Below are 27,023 nucleotides of genomic sequence, written 5' to 3'. Positions count from 1 at the left end.
AGATGATGGTGACAGAATCCCAAGTGGCCCTCAGGCCTTGCAAGAGATATGACTACTTCAGGCTGACACCCCAGTAGAAGTTAACACTGGCTGTAGATCAGCACACAATCATGTGCCCTCAACATTCTTTTTTCTCTCTCTTCAAAGCATGCATAAACAGTGAGCTGGGTTGTAGGCAGATATGGGGTCTGGTTGGCACAGAGCATGGAGTCTGCCCAGAGAACTCAAGAGACTGCAGGCAGCTAGGAATTTTTGTGCATGATTTGTTGCTTAATATTGGCTCATCCTTGCTATTAGTATTTGCTGTCTTCCCATTATGCTATACCACTGAAGCATTAAGAGAGCTCATTATAAGTAGCCTGAAAACTCTGCTTGAAATCCCTTTTCCAGCATGCTCTCACATCAGCCAAGAATCTTCTTTCCCTCCATTAAAGCAGTAAAATAGTGATTTGCTTATTAACTGTGCTGATTCTGCTAATATACAGCTAATGATCACATTAATGCAAGGAGGAGTCAATCATCTTGTTCTGGCGAATCTCCTCGCTCCCTCCTTTCCACCTCTGCCTACCCAATTATAGCCCGGTGTCACAAATAGTGATGTCCTCTGGTTGTCAGCAACATTAAATCCAGCAGCAGGAGGTTCAGCAAGGCTGTTTTACATTAGAATCTTTGTGTCACAGTTTTTCAGCTTTGCCTGCCCCAAGAGGCAATTTCCTTTAAATGAACATTCACAACTATGCAGCAGGCAAGATCCGCCTCCCATTTTCCAAGTGGATGTACTGCTAAGCCTTTGCCATATACCTATCGATTTCAAGGCAGGTGTTGTAGATTGGCAGCATAATGCTCTTATTAATGCTATTTTCTTCTCAAGCAACACCTTAAGGTCTGCAGAGACTAACAACTATTACAACTATGGCCTGTGCCTGGCTGGCACAAATAGTTACATTTAACATGTTTCACTAAAGGAAATGGCAAACACTAGATTCAGGAACAATGAGGTGGTAGTGTACATACTTCCAAAATCTTCTCTAGAAAAGCCTCCTGTAGCTTTGAATGATTCTGAAAATACAGAACTCTCGCCTTCTAGGAATGGACAGCAGGGTTCACATACATATGACATTAGAAGAATTATGTAGCTCACCTTAGATGAAAGAATTATTTATTTAGTTATTTATTTTATTTTATTTATATAACAACTTTTCTCCAAGGAGCTCAAATTGGTGTGCACAGTTCTCCCCTCTCTACTGTATACTCACCACAACCCTGTGATGTAGGTTAGGCTGCGAAACAGTGACTGGCCCAAGGTCACGCAGGGAGCTATATTGCTGAGTGGGGATTTGAACTCTGGTCTTCTTGGTCATAGTCCAATACTGTAACCATGACATCACACTGGCCCTTCAGAATCATTTCTATCAGGTATACAAGCATATGCTTCCTATCCATGTATCAGCAATATGATCTACATACTGTCCTGCCTCAATCTGCTGAAGTCAGACGTGGATGCGAAGGAGTGTGTTTTTTAAAATAGGTTTAATGGAATATTTCAGTTCAGAGTGCTTAATGAATCAGCTGTCAGGTTACACAAGATTCAACATCTCTACAGGGCTTAACTAGGCACAGCTACACAGTACTAAGATGTTGTCACAGTAATTAGTCACGCCCCCTTACAATCCCTAAGTAAGTGTAGTGCGTGAGAAAGGTGCCATGGTTGGGAGCATGCACCCATGTGCGCACACCTCCTCAGCAGGACAGTGGGAGCCCTTTGAGCCTGCTAGTGCAGTAGCCTATGTTTCTGAGGTGAGGGCGGTGGAGACTCTTCAGCAAGATCCTCCTCCGGAGGAGGGGTATGCAACGGCGACAGCAACAGCGTGGTGAGAGAGGAAGGGGGGTGAAAGGAAGGTGAAGAGGCCGCCTCCTGATCGGGCTGCACCTCATCAGCTTTAATTGGAGCTAAGGAGGCAGAGCTGTCACTGTCAATGGCACTGGAGCCTTCACCCTCCTCCTTTGAATGAGAGTCACTTCCCCCAAGTCCCAGTCTATCTCCTCCTCTTTGTCCTCATCATTTCAGGACTGTACCACAGGACACATACATGTGATCTCCTTTCCGTGTTGATTCAGGTTAATGTTAAGGTAGTGTTTCAGGTCAAACCTACTATTGTGCCTACTACGTCTTATGGGGACAGGAGGATATTTTATTTTTATTTGAAAAAGTTAACATTTCAGATATTGCCCAGCATCCTCTTTATAAGGAGCTTCTTGGAATCTATGTTTTTGTCACACTCTGGTGTGACCAAAAAACAGAACCTAGAAACATGAAACCTTGAGTGGAGCTATCTATTTATTATATCAGTTTATGTTTTATTTATAAATATGTTTGTATACTGCGATTTTTTTTAAAAAAAAAATCAAAGCAGTTTACAACAAATAAAAAAACGTGCAGTAAAAACCATTAAAAATACAATATAGAAACAAAGGTCAACTATTGTAAAAAGACATCTTCTTAATTGCTTGCATAAGCCTGGCAAAACAGAAAGGTTTTCAGCAGGCATTTAAAGGTTAAAACAGAAGATGCCTACTGAATTTCTGTTGGCATAGTATTCCAGAGAACTGAAGGCTTGATTTCATGTCGATGTTGAATAAGCCTCACCAGCTTGGGGGACAACCAATGCCACTCCTGCAGATGATCTTAGTGATCAAGCTGGAATATAAGGGTTCAGGCAGTCCCTAAAATACCCTGGGCCTCAGTTGTTCAGGGATTTGTAAATTAATACAAGGACCTTGAACATGGCTTGATAGTGGATGGGCAGCCAGTGCAGATGTTTGAACAATGGTGTCACATGTTGTCAGCCATGTGCCCCTATCAGCAGCTGAATTTTGCACCAGCTGAAGCTTCCAAACCAGGGCCAAGGGCAGCCTCACATAGAGCGCATTGCAGTAATCCAGCTTTGAGGTTACCAACTCATGGACTGCAGTGGTCAAGCTATCCTGGTATAAATACTACTGTCAGGAGATAGCCCACTTTTATACAAATAGTACCCAAGAGTTGAGCCTAGACTAATGGTTCCCAAACTTTCCCCCAATGGACTAGTTGAAAATTGCTAAGGGTTTTGGCGGACCACTTAAGGATTTTTCTACCTGTTGTAGCCACTGAAATGTGCTGTGCTAAATGCTGTGTTACTTTTAATTGCATTTTTTATTTTTATGTTGTATTTTACTGAATTACAATTTGCATTCTATAGAATTCAAATTGTAATACAATGAAATAAAATATAGGAAAGAAAAGACTTAAGAAAAATACAATTAAAAATCAATATGAATATTTAATCAGGATGAATGATCAACAAACAGGTCAGCTGGAGGAGCCCCTAAACTACAGTCCTGCTATTGTACATAGCCTTTCAGTCACTGCAAACTCTGTGATTCTATGACACAGAGTCCCCTTATCACACAAATTCTCTTTGCCGCTAGGCTTTTTAATCTATTCAGTTTTTCAGTCTGTCAAGTAGGCACATTTGCCTAATGTTCTTACAAGGCCCAGGAGGCTATAACAGAGAACTCTTTAAAGCAAGTGTGTTGGAGAGAGTGACAAGGGAGAGAGAGAGGAAGCACCAGAAAGTACTAGCAAAATATCTTCACTGGAGTTAATAACTTCAGCTTTAACAGCACTTCCTGCTGGTGCTCTCAGGATGCAAGAGGAAAGTTGATGACTTCTGCAGCTCATAGATCTCACTGCTTGGAGGTCAATGGGCCCCATGTTATTGTGGAAGCAAGCTCCTTTTTTGCCACTTCTGTAGCAGTGTTCAGGCAACCAACCATGAAGAGCAATGGGAGTGATGTCCTCTTTAATGCTAGCTACTATGGCCCTGATCTAGCACCAGTACCTTGGCAAATGTACAAAGAGAATGTAGGGGATGGTAGATTGAAAAACCTGTTATTTCCCATTCTGATTGCAGCCATAGATGGATGCATAGCATGATGAGATTAACTGACCTGGATTACAAGCATCTTGTCAATTTCACACAAAATCTGAACACTAAAATCAGGACCATTCAGACTGTGGTATTCCCAATCTCTATGTATGGATGTGAAAGTTGGATGGTGAAAAAGCAGATAAGAGAAAAATCAACTTATTTTAAATGTGGTGTTGGAGGAGACTTTGAAAAAGACAAATAATTGGGTGTTAGAAGAAATTAAACCAGAGCTATCACTAGAAGTTAAAATGATGAAACTGAGGTTATCATACTTTGGACACATCATGAGAAGACATGATTCACTAGAAAAGACAATCACGCTGGGAAAAACAGAAGGGAGTAGAAAAAGAGGAAGACCAAACAAGAGATGGATTGATTCCATAAAGGAAGCCACAGACCTGAACTTACAAGATCTGAACAGGGTGGTTCATGACAGATGCTCTTGGAGGTCGCTGATTCATAGGGTTGCCTTAAGTTGCCTTAATTGATTTGAAGGCACACAACAACAATGAAAGGAAAGGGTTGTCTGAATGGCAGGCTATTGCTGAGGAGGTTGTCATGCAAGTACCTGTCCTGGCCAAGACCATTGGAATTCAGACCTGCTGGAATTTTTTTCTCCAGTATGTTTAATGAAAAACTTCAGTTTAGAGCACTTCATGGATCAGTTTATAGGTCACATAAGATTCTTCATCGCTACGCAGCATAACTAGGTATGACTACTCAAAGCTAAGACATTGTCGCAGCAATTAGACACTCCCCCTTACAACCCATAAGTAGGTTTGGATGGACCCTTTCTACTTGCATGAGGAAAGTGTCACAGAATGGGAATGCATGTGTGAGTGCTCCTCCTACTTGGAAAAGTGGGGGCCAGCTGAGCCTTCCAGCGCAGTTGTCTGTGCGTCTGGGGTGATGGTGGGGTGGCACCTCATCAAGATCCTACTCCTCCAGAGGAGGTGTGTGCGGCTACTGTAGCTGGGTCAAAAAGGGGGAGTGGAGGGGCAGAGAAGGGACTGGATTCTGATCAGCCAGTATTCCCTCTATTGTAACTGGTGCCAAGGGGAAGGAGCTGTCACAAAAGTGCTGACGCCTTCTGCTTCAATACTTTGTTGTTGCAAGCCACTAAAACCCTCCTCCTCCTCCTTCACCAGGAATGTTCCACAGGGCTCATGACAGTACCAAGCAAATGTCAACGATATGGATTCTTGCCCTCTTCCTTCTACACAGCTGTTAAAAGGGCCACTGTCTCTCTTATATCTGATAGGTCAAATTACTACCAGCAGCAGTTCACAACACAGGAGAGACTAATTTGATCAGTGGTGGCTGGTGGCTACATGCCAGTGGGGCCATGGCATCCACTCCGGGTTTTAATTCAAACTTTAAAGGAGGTGTCCAACGTGCCTCAGCAATTTCAAAGCTTCAGCACTTTGGACAGCTCCACCACTGATCAAATTAGTCTCTCCTGTGTTGTGAAAAAAAATAGTGAGGTGTATTTACTACTAGGGTACTAATTTCCTATTCTGTGGGGCCATTGCATGGATGAATGTATAAAAACTGCATGACAACTTAAATATTATCACACTGCAGACACTTTGCTGGAATTATAAAAAAGCTAAAAAGCTGGGCTTTTACCTTCAAAAAGGATGGCTGCAAAGAAGCAGCAGTAGCAACTGATATGTCGTACCACAGGGGCAACTGTAAACTCTAACCACATAAGGAATGCAATTTCAAAGAACAGAAAAACAGATTAAATATTTATACCACAGCATACTCTAAAGCAATCTGTCAGCCTCCATGTGCAATGGCTAGTCTTGAGTAAAGCAGGCTGATGATGAGTCAGTCATACAAGTGTAAGAGCAAACCCCAGCCTGGTTACGTCTGAATGGCAAAATGCATTCATCTTTGTGAATGGAAGCCTCTGAGTAGCCTCTCTAGAAAGAATACATGCAGAATTGCACAGAGTATATTTGAAGATATTTTGGCATGGAATATTAAGCAAGAACGCTTCCTACTAAAAATTAAATTAACTTCTTGCGGAAGCTTCACTACTAGAGCTGAACTGAATGGAAACCACACAAACTGGGGTTCTTACTATAGTGAGAGATATATGAGAGTGACAATGATAGCTTCCTCTCAGGGCCAGGGCCGGATTAAGCTGAGGAGGGCCCCTAGGCTGATTCTGAGCCACCCGCCGTCCTGTCCCATCCCATCCCATCCCCCCGCTTCACCTACCTTTCTGCTTTTTTTGCAGCTGCGCGCATTGTGCGTGCAGGTTTGCCATCAATTAAGATGGCGGCCAAGGTTTTCCTAAGGGGCTGAAGCCTCTGCCGCCATCTTGGTTGATGGCAAACCACAAAAAACAGCGGAGAAAAAGGTAAGTGAAGCGGGGAATGGCGGGCGGTTCGGAAGCTCTTGTCCCGCAATCCACGGCTCCTGTCCTGCTTCCACGGATCGTGGGCCCCCAAGAGCCCCGGGACCCTGGGCTTCAGCCTACTAAACCTAATGGATAATCCAGCCCTGCTCAGGGCTAATGCAAGCTTCAGGAAAACCAGTTTTCATTGGGGCTGTTGACATGGTGAGAAAGGATTTTTAAAAAGAAAAAAAACCCATCCTTCCTGTGTGCAATGGCCCTGATCATGCTCAGGCCTCCCTGAGGTGGTTATTTTTAAAGTAAAAAAACAGCATGGAAATGCATTACACATTTAACGCCACATCTGTTTTGGCCCTTGAGGAGAATGTGCTATCTTATTTCCCCTGCTAGGCTACTTTGAAAAGTATCACATGCTTTCTAGATCCCACAACCTCTCTGATTTTTCAGTACATGGTAACCTAATGGTAGCTATCCTGGAAAGAAACACAAACATGAAAACTGAGGGCCTAACCTAGTTTTGGCCCTTTTTAAGCCTTACCTAATCTACATCAAGAGCATAGTTACTTCGCTTTGGGCAGTTGGTTCCGATAAATGCCTGTAGAATCATTAATGGATAAGGACATCATTTCTCTCCTCCCCATTTGCCATTTTATGCATTTTTAACAAGTTGGTTTTTGTGTTAAAGATGTTTTTAATCTTTAGACTCTAAAGAATCCTCATCTGCAGGAGTCCTCATCTGATCCATGTAAACAAATGAACATCCAGCAACACTTCTTTTTTGTCTTACGGCACTGCTTCCACAATTTCAACGATCTTTTCCTCAATTTTTTTTTAAAATAAATGTTTTAAAACCAGTCCATCCCTTTTCAGCACACCAGCTCTCCCCTTCCTGCAAATCTAAGTCAATTTCATGGGCAATGAAAAGCTAGAGAAATTAAATGTATGGGACTTAAATTTCATTTCCTAGCAAGTGTGCTCAGGATTACAATTATTGTTTCCTTGTGCAAACTGAGAAAAGACAAATTTATTTGTTTTCTGTCCTCCCCATTTCAACAGTTTCAGGACTACACAAAAATAAAATATAAAATATTAAAACACAAAATACAATATCAAAATAGTCAACCACCCCATGCCAAAGAAATCACTGTGTCCATTATTCCAATGGCATGGATTTCATCATCCAAAAATTAAGTGATAACTAGTACCCTTGGAAAGCAGACTAGCCTTTCTTCTTGTTCCTCTTACATAAACCTCAAAAAAAAAAAAAAAAAAAGGCAAGCCAATTAAGAGAACACCCCAGTCAAATGCCAGTAAATTATTTCCTCTTTCAACAGTGAAGCCTCATGGAAATTCAGTGGGGTATTTCACAACTTACTGAGCTACTTCACACATATTATCTTTAAGTGTATACCTAAAGAAAAATGTAAAATGTGAAGGCAACAAACAGATATTTGGAATGATGTGCATCATTCAGAAACCCTAATACTCAAGCTGGGATTGGCTGTGGCTCCATGGTGAGTGTAAACAGTGGCAAGCCCAAATTTGTTGCTATGCAATGCATGAAATCAATCAAAGTGTTATAATCCCACCCCCCAAAATGGCGTTCACAAATTATTTTAGACCTTAGAGATTCCTCAGAACAGAGTGTGTAAAAAAAAACAGGAAACCCTATCCACACCTTTTGGCTGTAGTAAAGGTCAGCTTAAAAAGATTTTTACTGGGAGGAAAAAATTAGTTTTGAAATCAGAAGGGGAAAGTAGGGAGGGAATGATAATAACTTCTCATTTATAGGAAAGAAGGTGACTTCTTTTTTAATAAGTGTCACAAAGCACAGCTCTCAAGCTAGAAAATAAATGGCTCTTCCGTCCACTACCACCTTTAAAAAAAGAAATCTGAACCAAAATTATTTCTTGGTTGGTGGCTCTTTCGTTACTGTACAATTTCTTAGCCTTGGTTAAAAGCTTCGCATTATAACACTGGCTTTAACAGAGTTGCTTGAATCTAACTGCTCAAACAAGCAAAGTACAAGAGCGGCAATGAAAGTTTCCCCAAAATTGTCTCCACCCTGCGTAGGAGATGGTTGCTTAACACTGTTGCCCATAGAAACCACAAAGCCCAGTTTCCAGAAGCCTAGAGGGCATTTTCTTACACAACACATTGGAGCTTCTCTCCCATTTATTTGTGTGTGTGTCACACATGAAAGCTGCTAATGCAGGGAAGAATTTAGAAATATTGAATGTACATTACAGCCCCCAAAAAGGCTTTGTATTTACATTCTGAGCTAAGTTAAAAGAAGCCGATTTCATCCTTGCAAGTGAGAATACCCTTAATTTCGATCTGCAACAACAAAATGATCTAAGATAACCAGGATCAGAATCATATTCTAAGGATATCATACATACCTTTTGATGCAGATGTAACTGTTGCTGAATTTACTCTCAAACTAACATTCACTCTAGTTAATTAGTTCACTTCTGGGTGGTTTGCAGCTCCTTGCGGAGGTTATGAAACTTATTCTCTCCCTCCACCCCCCATGATCACACCAAACACTTGGAAACCTTCCACATTCCTTGCAATGTGTTTTCTCCAAGGTCATGTCATTACATACACCTAAACATTCTAGCCATGGCAAAACAATGCTCAAGATATGGATACAGGGCCAGTGTGACAGCAGGGCACAGTGCAAGCAGTCATAAGAACCTAAGAAAATTCCTGCCGGACCAGACCAATCTAGTCCAGCATTAGGGATGGTGTTTGCTGCCTAGTTCTGATCCGCTTGTATTGCGATAGTCCATTGTTCCATCCTGATCTGCCCTTTTTTTGTTCCTGCTTGCTTTGGTGCCTGCCAATTTGATCTGCTGGTTTTTGTTTTTGTTGCGAAAAAAAATTGTGTAATTTTTGATGTAAATGATCATGGTGTTCTAGGTGGTTTATTTTTTCCCTATTTATCACACCTACACACTGTTACCAAAGCATCAACTTAAAGGAAATTATGAAGATAATTATGTAAAATGGGGGGGATGAAAAAACCTCCCATGCCGATTACAGCTGTGGCCCGCCACAAAAAGTCTGTGCTGATTACAGCTGCAGCCTGCCATGAGAAATCAGTGCCAGTCCAAAAAGATAGCAGACTGTTAAATTCAGTCAGAATCCGATACTAAATCTAATTTAGCAAATATTCTCCCCCATCCCTATCCAGCATCCTGTTCTCCCAGTAGTCAACCAGATGTTTATGGGAAGCCCATAAGCAAGACATGAGCACAACAGCACTCTCTCCCTATGACTTCACCAGCAAATGGTATTTAGAATCACTTCTTAATGAGAGCACCCATTCTGATATCTCTTGGGGTACTCTATTTAGGAAATGTAGTGGGATAGGAAAAATGTAATAAAAATAGCATTAGGTTTATTTTATCACATGTAATATTAGATTATTTGACATGCAAGCAATTTTTATATGTGGGTGAGGTCCCCCATCCCTTATTTTTTTGGGTGGGGGAACAGGATCCAAAGAATCATTAACTCAGACGTGCATGAATTCTTCTATCCAAGCAGGCAAAACAAACTGGGTTGTTTCCACTCTAGCCCTTTAATCAAGAATTGCCATCCTTCCTTCACTTATTTTTTACAGAGAACCCACATGGTGTCATTGCTGGGTCATTGTCTCCCAGTATCTCCTGTGTTTACCTCCCATGTTTTTTCAAAGCTGATTCGTGTTTTCTTTTTCTTGTCAATAAAATGTAATTATAGCCCCAACGTGTTGCAGTGTAGACAGGCAAAGTCCTATTGATGCTTTAAAGGGTTAATTAAAATTCTTTTAAAGGGTTAATTAAAATTCCTATTTGTAGGGAGTGCTCCTGTTATTTTTTGTTCAGTTGGGCTGCTGATAAGTAATTACATTATTGGTTTCCTTTCATTTATTTTTAAATCTTTTTTCTTTTTACAATAAAATAAAGAAGATAAGTGCAAGAAAACCAATAATTAAAGACACTCCCCAATCTCTGCAAGGAACAGATACTCACTAAGTAAAGGTGACTAATCCCACAGCTGCTCTGAACAGGAAGAAATAAAACAGACAAAACCTGCAAGAAGGGATCTTTTTATTAACACTGCAAGAGAACATTGTTGAACAGGTTTTAGTTGTTAGCAAACAGTATGGACAATGTTGACCATTGGGAAGGGCAATTCTGGATAATATAGCACTAGAATGTATTCAGCATGCAGTTACATAGGACATGTGTAAAAAGCCCAGGAACCAAGTCATTTTCCTTTTTAGATACAATAGTGAAAGAAGCTTCAGTTCAGAACCAATCCACAACGAATGATGTATTTTGTCACAAACAGAACACAAAAGGACTCAGAGCTCTTAAGTCAGGCCGGCACAGCCTGGGGTTTCCAAGCAAACTGCACTGCTTGAACTACATCTTTTGGGCTTGCAAGCTATGCTTCAATTATTGCCATCTCTCCTTTGAATCTAAGTGTAGCACAAAATAATTTTTGGTTTGTTATTTACATCAAAGATGGTTGCTTGGACTCCTTTGTTGACTTTGCATTTCCTTTTCCTTTCTTTGGTTGCAGCTCGGCATGAAGTTATCACCAAAGAGATCTTAGAACTGGACACCTGGGAAAATCAGTGGAATGTTGTGGCTGTCAATGTCCTCATGCATGACACCTATGATGTCTGTCTTGTTGCTCAATTGAACCCACGGGATCTCATCCCTCCCCCTCCTGATTTAGTGGAGCAGTAAACATGTAGGTTTCCCTAGCAGTTTAGATGTGGAGCTTCGAATTTCATATAACTGGTGAGCAATACCCTGAGAGATGTCTTCCCTTTCCCTTTAGTTTTTGTATTAATTTATCCTGGGTGCCAAACTGAGCTTCACTTAGTTAGCAACATGGAATGCCAGGACAACTGTTAGTTAAATCACCTGGAGCAAATTGGAGCATTAGCACGTACTTAAAAGAGTTAAGAAACATTTGCCGCATTCAGAATTATTCATTCTGTACTGACATAAATACTGTGAAACTATTTGTTTGTAAGCAAAGGGCCAAAGGAAAGGCAAAAGATGGCCTTAGGCTGCAATCCAATACACACTTACCTGGGAGTGAGTCCATTGAACCAAATGGAGTTTACTTCTGAGTAGACATGTATTGGATTGCAGCCTAGGCTGCAATCCTGCACCCATTTACCTGGGAGGAAGCCCCACTGAAGTAAGCGGGGACTTACTTCTGAAGAAACATACATAGGATTGTGCTGAGCCTCATGAATATGTGGAATTGACTCAAACGTCAGATTGTATTGGCCCTGTTTTGATAGTGGAGTTTGCAGATAAGAAAACTTCTTTCTTGTAGTCCTGTGTACAACTAAAACAGTTCAGATCTTGAATCTCAGCTAGATCAGATATAACATTACCCTAAGCTTACCTAGAGATACCAAGGATTGAAGCTGGGACCTTTTGCACACAAAGCATATGCTCACCTACTCAATTACAGTCCTTCTCCCTATTGGTCTTCTGCTGCCAACAGTCAGGTATTTTGTTAGCTGAGTCAATAATTTATTAGTGGTTGGTTGTTGATCCCAGGCTTTTATGCCCTATTTTCCACTGACTGTGTTTTGCTTAGCCTCCTAGTGAGTCAAAACCTACAATAATGATCTTTTTGGCCTTCTTACCAAACCAGTCGTTTGAGACTCCCTGAACTTTCCATCCAAGTTGGTCTTCTTGATTCTTTCTCCAGCTCTTCTGTCCTCACTTTGACACCGCAGCATTAAGGGAAGCAATCTCTGCTGCTGCCACCAGTAGCATTACCATCACTTACTGATCACCTTGGGTGATTTGCATTGTGGTGGAGAAAGGGAAAATGGAGAGCTGCAAGGACAGATATAGCATCAGTAGTGGCCATGGAGGGCTTAGGAGTGAGAAAGAGTGAAAGAGGAATAGGGTGAAAAAGGAAGAGGGCCATAGATGTGAGAGTCCGGAAGCAGTTGTCTAAATGTCTTTTTGGTAGTCACCCACTTGGTAGGTGTCATGTGTAGCCAGCCATATTTACAATTGCTCTTGCAAGAGCTTGAAGTGGAGAAACAGAGAAGAAAAAGACATATTTCCTGCTCTGTTTGTGACTCATCAACTTAACCTTGAAATAGCAACAAACGTTTAATAAAACACACACAAAGACGGCAGGAACTTCACAAGAATTTGATTGATACAGAACACCGCACTTGGCTTGAATCAGCATGTGCATGTGCTTAATAGAAAGAATGAATCTAGGAAAGAAGTGAAGCTGTGATCCTCATCATGACTCAACCTTTTTTTCCCTGTGTGCTTTGTAGGTAGGATGTATTTGATAGTCAAAACACTTACATTTGAATGTATCGTTGCTATGCTGTCAACACTAGAAGGTTTTGCCATATTGGGTTGCCTCCAACTAAATCTTACTCAGAGTAGACCCACTGAAATTAATGACTAAGTTAGTTATGTCTATTAACCTCAGTGGGTCTACTCTGAGTAGGACCAGCATTGACTGCAACCCATAGTCTGCGGTAAAGTGTATGCTGCTTCTAGAGATTATGCTGAGTCTTGATTCTGTTTCAGGCAAAAGGCACCTGGCCATTGGGAGGCATGCAAGTACACCAACATAAAGTATATATACTTTGTGGAAGTGTCCAAGTGATCAACAGTATTAAACTTTCTCATCTCTTAAACTTTCATCTATATCCTCCTAAGGTTTGACGCTATATTTGTCCAATAAAAGCTACTATATTTTTACCTAGGTTGCCTCCAGATTGTCAGTATTTTGCAGGAGGGAATCAAGCACATAACACAATTTAGGTTTGCACAATTAAATTGGATTAAAAGGCTCTGTCTCATGGACATCCAACGAAGTTGAATGATAGAAAATTCAGGAGAGACAAAAGGAAGTACTACTTCACACAGTGCATAGTTAGTTAAATTACAGAATCTGCTCCCACAAGAGGCAGTGACAGTGACTACTAGCCGTGAAGGCTGTGCTTTGTCTCCATGATCAGAGTTATGCTTCTCAACACCAGTTGCTAGAAACCGCAGGTGGAGAAAGTGTTGTGGTGCCCAGCTCCTGCTTGCAGGCTTCCCACAGGCATCTGGTTGGCCATTGTAAAAATGAGATGCTGTACTAGATTGATTGACTGATCGATTGATTTCCCACCCTTCCTCTCAGCAGGAGCCCAGGGCAGCAATGGCCAATGGGCCAATGGCCTGATAAAACAGGCTCATCTTATGTTTTTATGTTACCCTAGTGCAACGAATCCACTTTTTAAAAAAAATTAGGTTAGGAAAGTGATGGAGAAATGCACTGAAAAGTGTGATATGTACAAATGATTAATGGGAAGATATAACACCTTGTAAGTCAGTGTGGCTAAAACCCCATAGTTGTATAACCATCCTACAAACATATCCCACAAATATATCAGAATGAAATCTCAGTAAAGACCAAGCATAGTCTAACTTCCACATAAGCTTTGTGCAAGCAAATCAGGATGAATGCTCAGTAAAAAGGTCATCTGGAGACTGGATGAGCTCCTTATGTTTTACATGCCTCCCCCTCTCTCTCTTTTTTAAAAGCTCTCTTTTCATTTAGAAATCAAAGGGGCAACAGAGCTAAGCTTTAGCAAAATAAAGAAAACAAAGGAAAAAGGCGATGATTATTTTTATACTTTCAAAAAGATTATAAAAACAAATGTCGCTTCTTGCCTATCGCTCTCAGTGTGGTTGTCAGTTCTAAATAAAGACTATTTACATAACCTTCAAGTCACTAGGAAATGCGGAACACGAGTTCTGTGCTTTGCCTGCAGACTTGCAAATAAAATCTCACCAGAGTGGCGCTCACTCCTTGTTCTGCTCACCTGAGCACCTTCTCCCTTGCTGCACTGTGCCCCCCACCAAATACCCCGCTTCTCTCCTTTTCCCATTTCCCCTATTCACTGCACTCCCCCAAAATAGGGAAGTGGCAACTCTCATTAGCAAATAGTTTTGTTTCCATGGTACCATGCTAATAGCTGCCTCCTTTCCAAATTTAACTATGGGCTCTAATGAGTGATTAAGGCAGCAGATCACCTCAGCCATTTATATGGCCAGCTTATACCAACCTGCAGGGAGGGAAGAAACTGTGAAAATGGGGGCTTATCCAAACAGAGCGGGACAATCCACGGTTTCCATATTTGGTTTGTCATCTGATAGTCCTCACTTTGCCTTTTAGTTCGCTCTTTCCCAATTAAAAAAACGCTTTTTTGCACCCGCACACCCGCGGTAAGACCCCTACATTCTTTTTGCTTTTTCCAAGCTCTGCCTCTAAAACCTCCCCCTATCAGCCAATTGGTCAGCAAAAAAATTACGTATGCTCCTCTCCCCCTTTGCAACGAAGCACAATATGGCTGTAAAGGAGTTCTCGCCTCGGAAGGAAAGGCTGCTGATCGGTTTCACGCCTGCCTTGTTTGTATTTGCAATATTATGCTTAAATGAATGTATGCTTTTCTGCCTTTATTGATATTTAAGGAGATACACACGCTGGCAATTGCACTTATTTCTCCAAAAGAGCAAGAAATGTGTCACCCCCCCTCCTCCCTTTCCTTCCCACAAGAATGAAATTGACAAAGCTTTCTGGAGCAGGCTTGAAACCAACCAGCAGCCCTTTTCTTGTTTGTATTTGCGATATTACACTTAAACGAATGTAAGCTTTTCTGCCTTTATTGATATTTAAGGAGATACGCTGGCAATTGCACTTATTTCTCCAAAAAAGCAAGAAAGGTGTCACCCCCCCCTTCTCCCTTTCCTTCCCACAAGGAGAATGAAATTGACAAAGCTTTCCGGAGCAGGCATGAAACCGACCAGCAGCCCTTTTCTTGTTTGTATTTGCAATATTACACTTAAACAAATGTATGCTTTTCTGATTTGAAGCAAACCCCCCAGCAAGTAGAATGAAATTGACAAAGCTTTCCGGAGGCAGGCTGAAACCGAGCACCCCCCCCTTTCTCGCTTGCTGTGCATTGCAGATCTCACCCAGAGTGGCCGCCCAGTTTGCAGGCTGGCAAAAAATAAAACGCATCTGCGCAGTAGTTGCAGACCCCCCCCAACACCCCACCATTGTGATGATTGGTTCAATTTTCCCAGGCTTATTCTCGCACATGCGCAAAAGTGCAGATACGTGATTGGCTGGAATGAGGAGAAGGGGCAAGGGGAAACGGCCAAGAACCGCCCATCAGCTGTAAAGTCCGCGGTATTGCATCCTAACTCCTGAAAGCACAGCGGATGATTCCCGATTTTAAACAGCAAATCGCATTTTTGCCAGTATTGCAAGGAGTGGATTTAACCCGCGAAAATGAGTAACAGCGCAAGACGTCATTTGGACGACCGAAAAATAATGAACACACATAGCGGGCATGTCACACATTTTGCAGTCGTCTGGATGAGCCCTGAGTCTGCCCAGCCTGTGGGCCAGAAGATCAACAGCAGCATCTCTGGAGCCCCCCACTCCCCAACTTAGAATGGCTTTCTCTGTCCAGATTGCATTTGGACAAAGAAAATCATTCTAAGTTGGGGGCTCTAGGGATGCTGCTATGGACTCTGGGAAACAGAGTTGCCTATTTGTTTCCTCCCTGCTCAGTCTACCTTGAATAAACATATATTTCAGAAGCAACATATGTTTTCAACTGCTCTGTTCTGTAGGAAATTTACCTTTTAGAGCAGGGTTGGGGATGCACCTCTTCCTCCCAGATGTGCCCATCCCTGCTTTAAAGTGGCCCCTGGAACTTCCCATTATTTGGAGAATTGGGGAGCATGAACTAAGTAAAATCTGTTTCCACCTGCAACAAGAAACTCAACTCACTGCAAGCTAATGTAATTAAGAAAATTTAGGAGTTGTATGTGCATAGTTTTGGTTGCCAAAACGAAAAGTGCTGTATCTTGTAACAGACTTTATCTTTGTACCTTGTAGGTGAATTTATAGATACAATTTCTCAGGGAGATAGGTATGCTCAAGTAACACTATTTTTTATTTATTTATTGCATTTCTGCCAAGGGACCTAAAGCGGTTTACAATTTAAAATATTAGGATAGTCAAATACTACAAACATACAAACTCGGGCCAACTTCAGGAGCTGATGGCACAAGTTCCCTGACTTAGGCTTCTTCACTTTTGCCTTCCTTCAGGGCACACAGGTGCTAAGTGGCCCCAGGGAAGGTTGGTGAGAGGCTGCCCTCCACCCCAGTTCTCTCAGGATGGAAGGCCTTACGCAACAAATCTGCTTCCCCAAAAGATCAAATGTTTTGCAATAAGGAATTGATAGGAAAAAGCACAGGAAAGTGGGGGTTAACACTTGCTTTGATGCAACATTGTCTAGCTCCCGTCAAACAAATCAGGACGAATGCTCATTAAACAGATCATCTGGAAGTGACCCTAGACACTTTGATTGGCATTGGGGCTCTGCACAAACCAGCCCAGCCTACTAGTGTAAAATGAAGTATGCCTGCCCTGCACAGGGATGTTTTATTTTAATTAGATTGGGAATTCTGGGGATTTTGACTAGTCCAAAATGACACAGATTTACTTTATTCAAACGAAGAGTTACTAGAAACATTTCTTAGATAGAAGCTTTATGAAGAACACAAAATTACTCATTTCAGCAAAGAGAAGATGTCCCAGTAAAAAGCATTGCTTGCTCTCTGTCATTCAGTGCCATCAACACAGCAACAACACTGCAGGAAGAAGAAAAGAGGCAGAAGGCTTATAGCTAAGCACAGTGTTGACCCAAATATTTTCTCCTTAATCTTTGCAACCTGCTGGCACTTCCATGAGATCACAGGTAATATGAATCTGATGGATACGTTTCTTGCTTTGTCTTGCACTGGGACCTACTTACAGTATGACTGGGGTGTTCTCAAAAGAGCTTTTTAAAAACATGCCTGTGGCTGCTTCCATGCAAATTGGAGGAATGAAGTTTTCTAGATTAAAGTTATCTCCATACGAGCCTGTGAATTTCATTTCCTAGAGCAACTTTCTTGCCTTCAAAGCTGCAAGGACAGAAGAAAATGCTCTCAGGTAATCTTCCCTGAAGATTTGTATGTTGGGAATGCAGGACACTGCTTTATACTGAGTCGGATCATTGGTACATCTAGCTCAGTGTTGTCTGTGCCAGAGGTGGGGAACCTGTGGCCCTCCAGATGTTGGACTACAACTCCCATCATCCCTGACCAATGGTCTTGCTGGTTGTGGTTGATGGGAGTTGTCCAACAACATCTAGAGGGTTAAAGGCTTCCCATCCCTGGTCTATATGAACTGGCAGCTGATCTCTAGCATTTCAGACTGGGGTCTCTCCCAGCTGTACCTGGATATGCAGGGGATTGAACCTGGGACCTTCTATATGCAAACAGATACTCTACCGCTGAGCTACAGTCCTGTTGGTTAGGGATGGCGCTCTTGCATTTTGGATTTTCTGCAACAAGCAGGAGGTTGGCTCTTTTGGAAGGAAGGGAAGAATATAAATTTAATAAATAGTAAAATTTGGAAACAGAAGGGAGCCTGTCAGCTATATCCATCTGTGAGCAAGAAGGGCTTCTACAGAACTCTCAGTTTAAAACCCTCTGTGTATTTGCTTATCTACACCCATTTTCACCTTCATTCTAGTCCCTGTAAAAAGCAACAATAACCCAGGGGAAAAATACAAAAAAAATAGAATATTCAGCTTTGAAATATGTATGCAAATTTAACATTTGCCCAAATTTCCACTGCAAAATTGGGATTATTTTACATAAACAATTCAGAGTTTTTAAGTGCAGTGCTTTATCTACTAAGTTACAGCACATCATCCATATTTGCAGTACCCTAGCAAAATTTGTTCCATTTTATCCCACCCTTCGTTCAGAGTGCTCAGAGTGGCTTACACAGTTCTCCCCCCCCCCAAACTCTGTATATAGCTTAGGCTGCAAGATGAAGGCTGGTCCAAGATCACCCACTGAGCTTCATGGCCGAGTGAGGATTTGAACATATGTCTCCCTGGTCTTAGTCCAACATTCCTAATTGCTACATTGCATGGACACTCTGTAGTGGTAATGCCCAGTGACCACTTTCTCAGTGCTACTTACAGTGTGCATATTTTTGGCTTCAGAAAGTACATTGCCATGTGCCCTTCTAACCGTCTTAATAGATCTGCCTTCCCACTCCCAGAATGCTGCAGCCTAACTGCTCTGTTTCCTCCCTGCTTTCTGCAATACACAGGATTCTTTTTTTTTTTTACAATAATTTTTATTCAAATTTTCATAAAACATAGAAAACAAAATCATAAAACATTCAAAGACAAAAAACAAAACAAAACAAAAATGATTAAACAAAAAAAAATAAAATGTTGACTTCCCATTTGTCACATATCAAATCAGTTATAGGTCTACAATATATAACAATCCTGTCTCTTAAATCATATTATAAAATCACTTTCCTCCAGTAGTTATCTTAATTAATCATCAAATCTCATAAACATTACTTTATTCTTTCCACAAAAAGTCAAAGAGAGGTTTCAATTCAAGAAATATATCTATCAATTTTTCTCCAAATAAACATGTCAATTAATCCATCTCGTTAATAATTATAATAATCTTATTGTCATAACCATAGTCCAAATAAACATTTCGATTAATCCATCTCATCAGAATCTGTTAGGTCCAATAATTTCAATAGCCATTATTCCATTATCCCTATTAGTTCCATCTTCCATCTTCAATAGTCCTGTTAAGTCCAGTAATTTCAGTGTCCAATCTTCCATTATCAGTATTCCATAATAATCTTGCTGTTGTAGCCATAGTCATATAATAAGAGTCTGATGGGAATTTCCTCTATCCCAAATATTTTCTTGCCATCCATACTGAATAAGTTGCTGAAATATTGTTGTAAAGTCATATCTGTGTTCTTCTTTTTTACAAAATGCACTGGCTCATCTCTTAAGAGTTTTTCCATTGTCACATGGCTGCAGTTAATTCCATAGATTTTCTCTATATCAAGCTCCATCACATCATTCCAGTCCAGAAGATTATCCAAGCCATTGATAACTTTATCTCTAATATCTTCATTAATTTCTTCAGAGATAACGTTAAATTCCAAACAGTAGATTTTATTTCTAAAATCCATAAACTCCAGATCTTTTTCCAATTCCACATTTGTTCCAATCTCCAGGGCTTGTATCTTCCCTTTATTTTTTCTTTTCTCATCTCTGATCTCATTCTCCTCTCTCACAGGATCCCCTATTTCTTTAAGCTCCTGCGTCATTTTGCTCAGTTCAATTTTCAGCTCCTTACTACCCTGTCGCAGGGTTTGTTTCGTTATCTCAATCTCATCCATTATTTTCTGAAATATAATTACTTCCAGATTCTCAGCCACTTTCTTGATTGCCATTTTTAAAACAACGAAAACAAAGCAAAACAAAAATAAAGAAGAACCACTTCTTATTTCAGCAACAATTGGGTTAATATTCCAGGCTTGATGACATCACAGTATAAACAGAGCAACCTGCCTTATCTCTCTATGTTCAAGAATGCAAAACAAATTTAGTTCCCAGCATCAAAACAGTTAGTGGCGTCGTGAAGAAGCAGATTCGTCAAAATAAAATAGACCAAAAAGAGAATAGTCCCAGACAATATAATATTCCTCGGAATAGAAATCAGGAATAGAAATCCCTCTTCTGTTTATTATCTTTAGAATGCACTTCCAGGACAGCTTTTTGCGACAGAAACAGAGATAAGCTGTTAATTTCGTGAATAACAGAGAAGAGCTATATCTCACCCAGAAGTTGTCCAAAGCCGATCAATCTGACAAATCTCCTTTTGCTGCAACAATTTAAACCAAGTAAAAAAAATAATAGAAAGAAGGGTGCTTGCCTGTTAGTCCGTTCTCTCTTTAAAGAAAAGATAAACGTATCGCTTAAGCAGATAGAGCTTGTTAGGAAGTCCGTCCGGCATTGCTGGCTGGACCTTATCTCATAAATTAATGAAATCCAGTCCTCCCAACAAAAACAGGCTTTGAGGTTGATCTCTACGTTTCTCCCTGCCCGGGAGAAATTTCATCAGTCAAAAAAAAAAAAAATGTTCTGACTGATTTATATCTGAATAAGCTTCTTTTGAGGCGGGAGCCCGTCCCAAAAGCAGGCACAAGCGAAGTCACCCTTCCCGGAAGTCGCAATACACAGGATTCTTGTGCTGCAGTATACAAAGAAAGACAATGCTGTAAGCCAGGGATGGTAGATCTGTGGATCTCTAGATGTTGATGGACAGCACCCACCATTCCTGCCCATTGGTCATGACAGCTGGCGCTGGTAGGTATTGGAGTCCAATAACATCTGGAAGATCTCAGGTTCCCCGTCCTTGCTTTAAATAGCCCAACAGGCCAGAAATAAAAAAATAATATCTCACATGTCTCTGGAGCTGCAGGTTTTAAGTGGATCTGAAAGATTATTCTCCAGTATTTTTCAAATGGATTCCATTCACTTACCAGTCATGCTCAGCTGGAGTTGAAGTGATAGCATTTTACTGTCACTCCATATCTGGAGACTGAAAGGAAAGGATGTTTATAGAACCGCCTGTGAAACACACATAGCATGTCCTTTGATGCTCCTTCCCTATTTCCTTTGGCTTCAATTCCTTGTGTGGTTTATATCATCCATTATGTGCACTTGATGAAATGATTTAATAATATCCTCTGACTTCAGAACAGCATGAATTCCGCAAAACATAAGCTCCAACAAAGCTATGTTTTACAGGTCTGAGACTACAAAAGTATAGGTGCTGTATTATAAAAATAGTATGTGGCTACAATCCTAACCCCTCTTATCTGATTGAATTCAATAGAACTTACTTCTGAATAGATATGGTTAGGATTGGGCTGTTTATCTACTAAGGCACAGAATGTTTATACAATGAACATTCAAAGCTTTTTTCAGAAGAGATATGAGTTTGTGTGTGTTTGCAAATATCAACCAATCCACAGTTGCTTTCATGTCATTAAAATATGTATTGTCCTTAGCTTAAGGTTTGTTTGTTAAAAATAATTTAAAAACCATTAATTCTATTGTCCAGCAAAGAACCTGATCATTTAATCTGCTGTAGAAGGCAAAAAGACAATGGGACCTGGGGTAAGGACCATTACTATCTGTGCAACTACACCACACAAAGTCTTGCAAAAGTCCAGTAAGGGCTGAGTTGAGATATGGCATCTCTAAAGACAATCCTGTCCATTTCAACTGAATTGCCTCCTCCCCGGTGTCTTATACTATAGTCTGCATCATCTTGGCTCAGGCTAAACAGGGTGTATATTATTGCCCTTGTTCAGATTTCAGTTTTGAGTTGAGACACTATGTAACAAAACAGTGAGCACATGATCTGGTTATATTTTTAAAAATATGTATTTAGGAAATGATTTGGGAGTGTTGTTTCTAGATCTGGGCACTGCAATTTAAAAAGATCATAGACAAATGGGATTGGATTCAGAGACAGACAACAAAGATGATCAGTGGTATGGAGAGCAAGTCCTATAAAGCAAGTTTGAAGGAACTGGGTTTGTTTAGTCTAGAGAAGATTGAGAGAGGGGCATGATAGCACTATTCTGCTACAAAGAAAAGAACAAAGACTTGTTGCCTGATGCCCCACAGGGCAGGACTAGATCTTATGGCTTAAGTTACAGGAGGAGAGGTTTTGGTTGAATATTAGGGGAAACATCTTAAGAGCAGTTAATCGATGGAAACAATTGCCTAAAGGGGTGATGATGGGTTCTTCCTACCTGAAGATCTTCCAGCTGAGACTGGGCAGCCATCTCTTGGGGATGCTTTAGTTCTGGATTTCCCACATCAAATGGAGTGGTGGCAGCAGAAGAGATGTCCTACAAGGCCCCCACTCTAGCTCTGTGAGAGTATATAGGTGGCAGGAAGAATAGTTTGGAACAGGCAGAAAACAGAAGGTGGTTTGTAAAAGCATAGCAGATGTAGCTGGTTAAGTGATACCTGAGCAGAATTTAGACTACACTCCACATCAGCTTTGATTGGGAAAGCAGCTGGCAAAAGTCTCCTGGGCCTCCCGTGAGGAATAAGCATTTGCAGTCCTCCTAATCTAGCCGCTGTTCTGGCCCAGACATTACGCGAAGAACACTTATTAGGCAGTGTGAGGTCTGAAGACTCATACACAGGGACCTATTCACTGAAGCTAATAGAGTTACACCACAGGGGAATCCTGCCCTCTCCTTGCCCTTTGCTTAAGTATAGGTTTAGAATGTTAAGTCTTAGCTGCAAAATGTAAATGTTCTGGGGCTAGCCTTCCAAAGACAGACACTGGAGTCAGTAACTTTTAATGAAAATAAAGGTGGAAGGGTTGGTTGTTTTCCTGAAGCTTCTAGAAATAAAATAAATACTGAGAGATGATTATCCAGCCAAACAGGCTTGAATTTAATTAGGAAATTGTTCACCTTGTTTTATTTCCTTTCTTGATTTTTTTTAAAAATTGGAACCCTGCGATAGTTAACTTAAGAGCAAGGAGAGGGAAGAAACTAGAAGCAGTTGGGTGTGTGTGTGTGAACTGATTGATTAGTTCATGTGTGAATTGTATCACTATATCGTTTAGGCACAAGGTGGCACTGGATTTAGTGATTTTTGGGTGGAGTCTAGAGCTTCCTGTGTCTGATCTTGTTTGTGAGAGATAATAAAGCTCTTGTTTAGCTTCCTGATTGTTGTGTTCTCAAAGCCTTCCTTGAGAGTTCACTTCAATATGTGAAATTCAGCCCACTTACACACATATTGTCTTTTGATCAGTGGCCTCACTAACTCCTTAGGTTTGTCCTGTTGCCAGTTTGTCAGTGTCAGTAGAAGCCAAAAGTGGCAAAATTCTCCCTTTTGTTACTCTTAAAAGTAAAGGAGCCTTTAAATAAACAGGACCTGTCAACCCTCTGCTTCTTTGGTTTCCAAAGCCTCCAATACTGGCTTGTTAACTTATAGTACATATCACTTCCTGTCCTTCGTTTATTTGGCCCTGCCCACCTACTGTCCTCCTGACTCACCATTTTCCAGCTCCATGCCTCCACCAGCCATTGTTTCTTCACATTCTTGCTTTCAGCCCACCTTGCTTTCCTAACCTTCATCCATCCTTCCTGTCTCTGGACCAACAGCACACCATTTCTTATGCACTTGAGCCCCTATGTGAGATTTTCCCACAGTCTCGCCTTTCATTATCCAATTCTCTCTGTAGCGCCTTGTCTCATTTTCCCTTTTTTTCCTCAAGCCCCCATCTCCTCAACCTACTCTTTCCTTAGGTTCAAGTTTCCTGCCTTGCTACCTACTTAATCTTTCTCCTTCACCCACTTGACTGTTGCCTCATCACCCAATCAGCTTCCTTGCTTCCTGGAACCTCTTTTCACTCAGTTTTCCAGGCCTTAGACAGCTCCACACATCTTCCCTGTCTCTAGAGCAGCCTTTCCCAACCAGTGTGCCTCCAGATGTTGTTGGACCACAACTCCCAGCAGCCTCAACCAGCACTGTCAATTTGTATTTATTTATTTAATTACATTTCTAGACCGCCCTATAGCAGAAAGCTCTCAGGGCGGTGTACAACAAAATGGGTGAGGCTGATAGGAGTTGTGGTCCAACAACATCTGGAGGCACACTGGTTGGGAAAGGCTGCTCTAGAGCCTAGGTGAGCTTAAACACCTGCAAAAGTGGGTTGTGGGACAGTCTGCAACAGAAAGCTTTCTTCCTTCAGGTAGGGCTGTGTGTGCATCCCATACTAAAAACAAAATAAAAATGACACTGAAGCCTCATTCCCAACCACTGAAAATCTTATTCTGCTGTCTGTCTGGTTTCTGAAATTTTAGCGCACATGGCCCACGCTCATTTAAATTGAAATGCAAAAATTGGGCAAAGTAGTATACTGACTCTATTAAAAATGTGTACATTTATATAAAATTATATTCTGTAATAGTTTGTAGTTGTATTCTTTAATAATTTAACAGTTATCACTATAAAATGTAATTAAAACAAATATCTTCATCACATACTATTTACCATCATATGTGAAGATGGAAGGTTTGCATTACACCCACTCATTTAAACCCATCTTGGCTTTCACAAGGATCAGAAAAATACTTTTTTAAAAAAAGCTCAGATTCTCAATAGCTCATTTCTGTACACACAGTGGTATTTAGTGCTTCTGCATTCCTTCAACCACAACTGTGTGAGGTACCGGTGGCATGTTTATGAATGTTCAGTTGTCCCAAATATACCTGCCTAGCCTAGGTTCAGACTCACTGGGTCAAGCTCCAGAGCTAATATTCATATTAATAATTCTCCTCAACCAAATGGGGCACAATTAAATATGATATATTGAGAAATAGGCATCCCTTTGTCTATGTGTGATGGCCTCACAAGCATGACACCTGACAGAAACCAGAATTACATTCCAGGGTTTTGGTACCCTAGTCCTAATGTCCCCAGCCATAAAATCATAAACTTTAAGCTTATCTTAAACTCTTAAAATCAATATTAATTAGTAAAATCATACTGATAACAAAGCCACAAACTACCTATGTGATAAATTGCTACTCGGCTCCAATTTAGTTGGACAACCATGTTTTCACAGACACTCAACATTTCTAAATTGACAGTTTTTTAGCATGTTCAGATGCACATCAGATACATTCCTATGTCTAAGAGATTCATTATGTTATTCTGTTGCTGAAATGTATTGTATTTTTTTAGGTATTCAGATATATTGAAGAATGAACCATGTTGCTATAACTTAGAATAGTTTGTTTTCCTCTGACAATTGTGATAATCAACAATTAAGCTTAGGAATGTCTCATAAATTTATAATCTTCAAAGGAAAATTTAGTATAAATATTCCTGCATTTTAGCACCAAGTCAGTCTTCCCCTTAGGAGAGGTTCGTTGTGTACCCAGATAGCCTTATAGGCTCCACATAATTAAGCAAGGTACCTCAGCTCTGCATAAAATGGGTTGCATCAATGTGTTATATCTATGATATATTTCAGGATTTTAGATCTGTTATGCTTTAAGGTATGTAATGCCTTAATCTGTTTATTTTAATTTTATGCTCACTAACCGAATATTTTTCCTGTAACGTGTAAGTGTTTTATAAGTAAAGGAAATGTGTTAACTGAAGTTATCTGTCTGAAGACTCATTCCTGCACCTTACATTTTCTGTATACTAACACAAAGAGGGGGGGCTACTACTCCCCACTTTAACATGGCATCTGTTTTAGGGAAATGTAAAGTGGTACCTTAAATTGTCAGGCACAGCCTGCTACCTAGATGCTACACTTGTACCCTGAACAGAGCCAATCTGTTACACAGTGACTTTACGCCACCTCAGCTTATAAGTGTCAAAAGCTTCACCATTATAAGTGTAATAAATTTAAATACCAGTGTAGTTCAGTGGCTGGAGAATATTACACAGGACTGCGGGAGATCTCAATTCAATTCTCAACCACAAGAGAGATAACTAGCATTGCATTAGGTCAATCACTATTACGCAGGCCTCAGTTCTCTAGCAAAAACATTGAAATAATAAAAACCTACCTCTGAAGGCTTTTCTAAGGAAAAATAAAGATTAAGCATATTAATATGTGCTATACAAATGATTTAAAACAAGCATATAAGAAAGTCATATCCTCTGCTCACTGAAGGATCATGTTCAAGAGCTGATACCCAATTCTGTTCTCACTAAACACCAGCAAAACCATAGTATAAAACAATGTCTGTAAGAGGTGTGGATGCTTAGGTCTAAGGACTCTTCTTCCAATAAGAGGAAAAAGCAATTGAATTCACAAGCAAGTGAATTCTAGAGGGGATCTAACGAACATAATGTAACCTTAAAAGAAGTGTTGCATTAGCTTTAACTCTTGACACCCCTGTAAACACATGTGCAGCCTGATTCTATGCTATTTTCCACTGGGAAGGCTGCAGCATCCAAACTACGGACAATGCAAAAACATTCCCTTAAGATCCAAGCCCTTTTTCATAGGTCATTCTTATCTTTTCTGCTTTTATCAAATGCAGCCAGATACTAGACAGAGCCATGAATGTTGTAACAAGTTTAGGATTTCTGAACAGGACACCAGGCTTTCTGTTATCACTTTCTTTCTTGCTGGCCCAAGAAGGGAAAGGGAAAGATTACTATGGGCACATCCAAACAGTCACCATTTGCAGGTGGAATTCAATCACATACCAGCAAATTCAGGCTACACAATTATAGTTGATTTGGAGATCTTGTGCAACAAACCCACTTCCCCAAAAGAGCAGGCTTTTTGTGATAATGAAAGTGATGAGAAAATATACTGGAAAGTATGTGACTAGTACACTTGCTTTGACTTAACATCATCTAACCTCCCCCTGGAAAAATAAGAATAAATGCTTATTGCTCATTATATAACCAACATAGGCTACATGCACACTAGTTACTTAAAAAGCAGTGAGACCATTTTGTCTGGATGCAGTTTGAAATGAACCTGCACCCAGCTGTACACATTTTTATTGTTTGATTGGAATACACCCAGCCCCACTGAGTTTTTAGAACTGCACATTGCAAAGGGTTTCCACTGGATACACCTTGGAGTCACAATGGGTTGATAGACCAAACAATTTTCAACTTGGTGTGAAACTGGCTTGAAGGGAAACAC

The 27,023-nt window shown here is 40.6% G+C and overlaps 1 protein-coding gene across 1 annotated transcript in view; it reads left to right on the top strand.

The window, feature by feature from the left end:
• Window positions 1-14,006, top strand: part of KBTBD12 (kelch repeat and BTB domain containing 12) — a 75,392-nt gene extending 61,386 nt beyond the window's left edge. Inside the window, exon 6 of the mRNA XM_061618366.1 lies at window positions 10,918-14,006. Coding sequence (XP_061474350.1) covers window positions 10,918-11,087 — 170 coding nt within the window. The 3' untranslated portion in view covers window positions 11,088-14,006. The remainder of the gene's footprint in view (window positions 1-10,917) is intronic.
• Window positions 14,007-27,023: the final 13,017 nt, after the last annotated feature.

Source organism: Rhineura floridana, chromosome 3 (assembly GCF_030035675.1).
Source record: "Rhineura floridana isolate rRhiFlo1 chromosome 3, rRhiFlo1.hap2, whole genome shotgun sequence".
NCBI classification, from domain to species: Eukaryota; Metazoa; Chordata; class Lepidosauria; order Squamata; family Rhineuridae; genus Rhineura; species Rhineura floridana.
Note: the sequence above shows the minus strand (reverse complement) of the source record. Positions and strands in the feature narration are given on the sequence as shown.